Below are 7,629 nucleotides of genomic sequence, written 5' to 3' on the forward strand. Positions count from 1 at the left end.
GATAACACCTCCTATCGTCAAACACAGTCTGATCCAGACAGCAACGGTTAAAGAAGTCTTATCCAAGTCATTGTGGTTCCCTCCTTTGCTAGCTAGTAGCTGTGTGTTTTTTTACTAAGAAGACGTAGGCTGTACAGAAACATTTCAGGATCATTTTTTTGTCTAATATTGGTGAGGAGAAAGAAGTTGTTTTGATGGTCTGGGGTCAGGCGTTACCCACCAATGGAAACAAGCCTTTTGAGTCTAAGGGATCACTGGCGGAAACATGAGCACAGCCAGTTTCAGGGGAATCAAAGGGCCCAGCAAGATAGCTAGGTCAACTGGGATAGAAGCTCCCAAGACCACACCCAGCACAGCGGAAGTTAAAGCTGTTGTGGCCGACAAATCCGCTGTAAGTGCCAGTGGAGGAGATGCTGGGGAGAGCTTCCAGATTGGGGAGCGAGTATGGGTAAATGGGAATGAGCCAGGCTACATACCATTTTTGGAAAAGCCAGAGTTTGCTCCAGGCCAGTGGGTAGGGATTGTTCAGGATGAACCAATTGGAAAGAATGATTGGTCAGTGGCAGGGGTGCGCCACTTCCAGTGTAAAGCCCTGCAAGGAATTTTTACCCACCCACTGCAGTTGTCTCGCACAGAGGGCGAGGCTAACGGAACTGAGAAAGCACCAGCCTCCTTTGCTGCATCACCCACTCCTTCAGATGGCAGTGTATCCTCGCATACGGCTGCCACAAAATCAACATCACCTACCACTGCAACCAAGAAGGCCTCCTCCACTACACCAGCTACACTATCCCCCAACCTCCCACACAAAATCAGTGAATCTGTGTCCAAACTCTCTGAGACCGGATCAATCAAGAAGGAGGAAAGGGAGCTGAAGATGGGTGACAGAGTATCGGTTGGTGGTACAAAGGCAGGAGTGGTACGTTTCCTTGGAAAAACAGATTTTGCCAAAGGCGAGTGGTGTGGTGTGGAATTGGATGGGCCCTTAGGAAAGAATGACGGTGCAGTGGCAGGCACAAGATATTTTCTGTGCCAACCCAAGTATGGTTTATTTTCTCCAGTGCACAAAGTTACACATATTGGCTTCCCTTCCATCATGCCAGCCAAAGCAAAAACAACGGTTTGGAAAGTAGTAGCCACACCATCAGGGCTAAAGCAAAGCCCTAGTGCCTCCTTCATCAGTACCATGAGCTCTGTGGCATCCTCTGTCAGTACCAAGCCCAGCGACACAGGCCTACTAACAGAGACATCATCACGGTACAATCCTAAGATTTCAGGCATTACAGCCCTGCAGGAGGCCCTAAAGGAGAAGCAGCGGCACATTGAGAAGCTAATGGCTGAGAGGGACATGGAGAGAGCTGAAGTTGCCAAGGCCACCGGCCATGTTAGAGAAATGGAACGAGAAATTGGCCTGCTGAGGGTTGATCAGGAGCAGGTGGAGGCAAAGATGGATCAGTTAAGTGCCTTGTTAGAAGCTGCAGACAAAGACAAAGTGGAGCTGCTGTATCAGCTGGAGTTGGAGCGTAGAAAGGTGGAGGACCTTCAGTTCTGTGTAGAGGAAGCTTGCATTACCAAAGGAGACCTGGAGATGCAGACCAGACTGGAGCATGCACACATTAAGGAGCTTGAGCAGAGCCTACTCTTTGAAAAGACCAAAGGTGAGAAACTCCAAAGAGAGCTAGAAGACACTAAGGTTTCTAATGTGTCTGAAAGATCTCTTATTATGAACCTTGAGCGGGACCTTTCGCTGCAAACAAGAGAGGTAGCAGACCCGCAGCTGCATCTTGGAACCCAACAGAGCTCTGAGGATTCAAACTCTACTGTTTCTCCCCTTCTGGATGAATTAAACTCTCCAAGAGCTCAGTTGGCTTCCCAAGAAGCTAAGCAGAAAGAAGAGCTGAAAAAGTACAAGGAGAAGCTAGAAGCTCAAGAAAAGACCCATACTGAGGCAGCTGCTCAGGTTCCAGCTACATCTGTAAGGCTCTCTGGTGACAACAAGCAGTTGCAGATGGGTTTATGCCATGCTGAGAAAGAGAATGCTGACATTACTGAACTGTGGCGTTCCAAGTTGGAGTCTGCCATTGCCTCTCACCAGCAAGCCATGGAGGAGCTAAAAGTGTCCTTCAGCAAAGGCTCAGGTGCCCAGACAGAACAACTTATCAAAACCAAAAGGGCTCTAGAGAAGCTGAACATAGAGCACAAGTTGGCTCTTGATGACGCTGGAGCCAAATATGAGACTGATGCTGAATCTTGGATTCGGGAGAAGCAGGCACTGAAGGCAAAGTTTTTGTCTTTGATTGAGGATAAGGAGCGACTGGTTGAGTCCCTACAGTCCAACGTCGAAAGAGCAGAGGAGCAGCATTTTGTGGAGATGGAGGATGTTCTTGGAAATCTTCATGCTGTCGAACTTAGGGTAAAGGAACTTGAGGAGAAAGAAGGGATGTTAGCACAACAGGCCCAAGACAAGGACCAACAACACAAAGAACACATGTCAGAGATTGTGGCTCTACGCGGAAAAGTAGCACAATGTAACCAGGAGTTTGTGACCCTGAACGGTCAATTAGAGATGGTTCAGAGCCAAGGGAACAACCAGGTTGCCATGGTTTGTGAATTGAGTTCACAGTTCGAGGGCCGACAGCAGGAAGTTCTCGCTGTACAGCAGAGTCTGACAACTGTACAGCGGGAGAAGGATATCCTGGAACATGAGCTTGGTGGTCTGAAACAAAGGTTGGTTGAAAGCACAGAGGACCAGACTAAATCATCAAACACTATGCAAGAAACACTTGAGAAGCTCAGTGAGAAAGAAGAGCAGTGCACATCTCTGACCACAGAATCAGAGTCTCTAAGAAGTCAACTTTCCGTGCTGAAGAGAAAGCTGAAGGCTGCAGATAGAAAGCTTGATCAGATTTCAAAGGACAAATTCAAGCTGGAAAAGGATATTTCAGACATGATGAAGACATTTGGTTCAGTACAGCGGACAAAAATGAATGAAGATCTCATACAAAAAGATAGGGGGCTAGATAAAAAACAGCTATTATCTAAGCTCGAGGATATAGGAAAGCATATGACCATTTTGATCACAGGGAAGGAAAACCTTTTAGCTGGACAGTGTAAACTGGAGCGGACCATTTATTCTCTCCACACAAGCCAAGAAAATTGGCTCACTGAACGGTCAAAACTCCTTAAAAAGATAGAAAAGTTGCGCGCTAGCCAGACACAACTAGTGGTTGCTGTCAAGAGCCTACAAATCAAAAAAGAACTTTTGAAAAAGCAATGCAAGAATGCTGTTGCGGTGTTATCGGCTTCTGCCGTTGTGAAAGAAAAGATTTCCTCCAGCATCTCACATCTAACTGCTCAGAAAGTTGCCCTGCAGGTGGAGAGAGATGAAGCAACCCAGAAAATCAGGCAGCTGGAGTCTCAATTAAAAAATGCCATTTCTAAGCAGCTTGTGGCTACGGAGGCCTCTGGCACGACTGCCGAGGCTCTGGAAAAGCTGACAAATGAGAAGGCCAGTTTGATTCAGGACAAGAACAAAGCCCATTCTCTATTGGAAGAACTCCACAGCGCCAAGCAGAAGATGGAGACACAGCTAAAAGCATTGAAGACAGATAATTCCAAGTACCAGGAAGATCTGAATGTATCCAAAGAGCAGCTTGGCATAGAAACTCAGAGGACTGAGAGTCTGTACCAGGAAATTGAGGAGCTTAAAGAAGCTGATACTGTGAAGACACAGTTGCTGCAGATGCTGCAAGATGAGAAAAAGCTGACTCGGGAGCTTAATAACAAAGATCAGAGCGAACTTGTGAAGCTCAAGGATAAGTACTTAAAACTCCAAAAACAGTTGCAGCAGAGTGAGAGCAGCTTGAAGGAGCAGTTTGATAAGCAGAAGGCTGCCCTCCAAAAGTCCATCCATAAAAACAGTGCCTTCATTTCAGAAAAGGACCAGCAGGTGAAAAAGCTGATGAGCGAGCTGGTTGAACTACAAGGGAAAAGTGCCTCAGTTAGGACACTGCAGGGTACAATTCAGGCCTTGGAGCGGGACAAGGCTAATCTACAGGGCAGTGTTCAGAGACTGGAGAAGGACCTGGCTGCAGGACCTGACACCAACAAGTCCTTAGGTGATGCAGTTTTGGACCAAATAAGGGAGAATAAGGAGACTGCAGGGAGTCAGGCAGTGATTAAGTTCCGGAATTCAATCATTGTTAACCTCCAGAGGAAAAATGAGGAACTCAACGACAAATTGGAGAAAATGGCGGCTGCTGCTCTCAATGGGAATAATCCAAGTGAGCTGGACTATGACAGCCATGACTAGGAACCCGTGAAGAAGAAGGCTCCTCCCAGGCTCTACAGTGTGGAAAATTTGTATTTGAACACCCTGATATTTTGCAAGTTCTCCCACTTTTTCGTAGAGGGGTCTGAAATTGTCATCGTAGGTGCAAGTACACTGTTAGAGACATAATGTAAAAAAAAAATCCAGAAATCACAATGTCTGATTTTTTTAACTATTTATTTGTATAATACAGCTGCAAATAAAATTGTACAACTCCACAAGGATGGAAAGGGCTACGGGGAAATTGCCAAGCAGCTTGGTGAAAAAAGGTCCACTGTTGAATCGTGAATCATGAATCATTAGAAAATGGAAGAAGCTAAACATGACTGTCAATCTCCCTCTGACTGGGGGCTCCATGCAAGATCTCACCTCGTGGGGTCTCAATGATCCTAAGAAAGGTGAGAAATCAGCCCAGAACAACACGGGAGGAGCTGGTCAATGACCTGAAAACCGTTTCCAAGGTTACTGTTGGTAATGCAGTTCATCATGGTTTGAAATCATGCATGACACAGAAGGTTCCCCTGCTTAAACCAGCACATGCCAAGGACCGTCTTAAGTTTGCCAATGACCATTTAGATGATCCAGAGGCGTCATGGGAGAAAGTCATGTGGTCCAATGAGACCAAAATAGAACTTTTTGGTCATAATTCCACTAACCGTGTTTGGAGGAAGAAGAATGATGAGTACCATCCCAAGAACACCATCCCTACTGTGAAGCATGGGGGTGGTAGCATCATGCTTTGGGGGTGTTTTTCTGCACATAGTATAGGGTGACTGCACTGCATTAAGGAGAGAATGACCAGGGGCATGAATTGCGAGATTTTGGGGAACAACCTCCTTCCCTCAGTTAGAGCATTGAAGATGGGTCGAGGCTGGGTCTTCCAACATGACAATGACCTGAAGCACACAGCCAGGATACCCAAAGAGTGGCTCTGGAAGAAGCATATCAAGGTTCTGGCGTTGGCTAGCAAGTCTCCAGACTTAAACCCAATAGAGAATCTTTGGAGGGAGCTCAAACTCCGTGTTTCTCAGTGACAGCCCAGAAACCTGACTGATCTAGAGAAGACCTGTGTGGAGGAGTGGGCCAAAATCCCTTCTGCAGTGTGTCAAACCTGGTGAAAAACTACAGGAAATTGTTTGACCTCTGTAATGGCAAACAAAGGCTACTGTAACAAATATTAACATTGATTTTCTCAGGTGTTCAAATACTTATTTGCAGCTGTATCATGCAAATAAATGGTTACAAAATCATACATTATGATTTCTGGATTTATTTTTTTTGATTATGTCTCTCACAGTGGACATGCACCTACAATGACAATTCCAGAGCCCTCCATGATTTCTAATTGGGAGAACTTGCAAAATAACAGGGTGTTGAAATACTTATTTTCCTCACTGTATATGTAAAACAATATTTATGTTTTCTTTATTCTTCTGACAAGTGACAGCACCAAAATAAAAAGATTAAGAAGCATTGTGGTGTTTCCAGTGTGATGAATGTAAACTACACTATAGGCCATGTTATTGGTCCAGGTTATGAAACCAAAGTAAGCTATAAGATAAAACATTAGGCCTACGTATTAAGGAGTAACACAAACTGACCTTTATTAGAGAAGGACAAGCAACAATAAAATGAAATCATAGATGCATTGGTCTCTGACCGGTCTGCCATTATTATCATCTGGGAATATTGCTCCATTGTCCACTTAATCTCCGGAGCGTTTCCTGTACAAACCTGAAGCTGCACAGACCACGGACGCCGCGCTGCTCATCTCTACTTTTACAAAGAGAGTGGACACTGATGCGACGCACTGGGCATTGGCCGCACGCCAGGTAGCCTCAAAACCCTACCGTCCCACCGAGGTCCTGACTTTCCCGATTGCCACTCCACATCTGGGTGCCAGTGCAACCAGTTCTAATCATCTAAACAACTGCAATAGTAGGGGTTTAAATCAAACGGTGGAGCTGGATAGCTATCTAGAGCTTCTAGATAGATTTTAAACTAGAAATCTGCCTTCTCAAGTAAAGACTCCAGCTTCAGCAAGACAAATACAACGAGATGGTGGCAAAGTATGAGGCAGAGAAACAAAAAAGTCGCAGACCAAAACATCCAGACGGTCAAGACAGAAGTCCTGGATGAGTCCCAGATGAAGGTGAGCCAGATGGAGGAAAAAATCCGCCAGAGGGACACTGAAATCCTGGATCTCAGCTGGATGAACGACAGTCTTGCTCAGACACTCGGAGAAAATAATCCAGCTGAACTGGAAAGCAGCTGAACACCAATAGAAAAAGAAAACCTGGCCAGCAAAATGCACTGCTCTGGAGGACGGGTTCACACAGTACCTGGCCGAGAAAGAAAAGAGCTGGGAGAATGGATTTAACGCTTTGCAGACGATGTGCAACTCTCTTAAGGACAAAACAGATGTAGGACGAGAAGAAGGAACTGGAAGACCTCTGTCTAAAAGTATTTGAGGAGAAGAGGTTTCTTGTTTCGCAAGAAGGCCGGTGACAGACAGGCAGAGTTGGAGAAACTGAAAAGCAACATTTTCCAGAAGGAGATGAAAAAGACAGAAGATGGAGAAAGCTGAGAAGAAAAAGAAAGAAGCAGGGGCGAATAAAGACAGCTGAATGCACAGAAAGAAGTGTAACAAAGCCAAGTGTAACGAACCAATCTTCATCTATCTCACCCCTCCTCTCCTATCCACCCTTCCTCTCGCCACCTCCCCTTCACTTCTATGCAAAGATTTGCACTTCAGACTCTGAATTATTAATTCAATCATTTTTTAAATCTTGTTAGGTTTTCTTCTGGTTGCTCAGGTTTTTTCTCCCAAAATCACTTTCAGTTAATTGAACACTCTAATTTACCCCACAAATAGTCTTAATGTGAAAAAAGGCAGCTATTGCATGTTACTTTAAACCATGACAGGGCGTAAGTCATTAGCCAACATTAACATCTTATTTGTCAGATTAACTCCAATTTCCACATGCAAAAACTTTGAAATATTTTTATTAATGTTAGCTACGTTAAAATGAAATAGTGCTTACCATGGGGCTCGACAGCAGCAATGAAGCAGTCTCCATCCTAGCCCTCGTAGAGTGGCAACTTTTTCCATCCATTTGTCGACTGGCGCAACATGTTGCTTGGCAGAATTCAGATTTACTGTCCATCACATCCACAGGAGCCATTTCTCAAAGTCAAGGATCATCCGAAGCCACAATTTGGAGGCTGCTACGTCTGTCAAGGTCGAGCGGCACCGCTAAGGGTGAATTAATCATGTAAATGTAAGTATCTATAGTATT

The 7,629-nt window shown here is 45.1% G+C and overlaps 1 protein-coding gene across 1 annotated transcript; it reads left to right on the forward strand.

The window, feature by feature from the left end:
• Positions 1–250: 250 nt before the first annotated feature.
• On the forward strand, positions 251–6,605 carry LOC117939074 (CAP-Gly domain-containing linker protein 1-like). Its single transcript, XM_034864120.1, is given in 2 exon segments — positions 251–4,362; positions 6,353–6,605. Coding segments are annotated over 2 exon segments (4,350 nt in total). The 5' UTR covers positions 251–265.
• The last annotated feature ends 1,024 nt before the right edge of the window (positions 6,606–7,629 follow it).

Source organism: Etheostoma cragini, chromosome 23 (assembly GCF_013103735.1).
Source record: "Etheostoma cragini isolate CJK2018 chromosome 23, CSU_Ecrag_1.0, whole genome shotgun sequence".
Taxonomy (NCBI): domain Eukaryota; kingdom Metazoa; phylum Chordata; class Actinopteri; order Perciformes; family Percidae; genus Etheostoma; species Etheostoma cragini.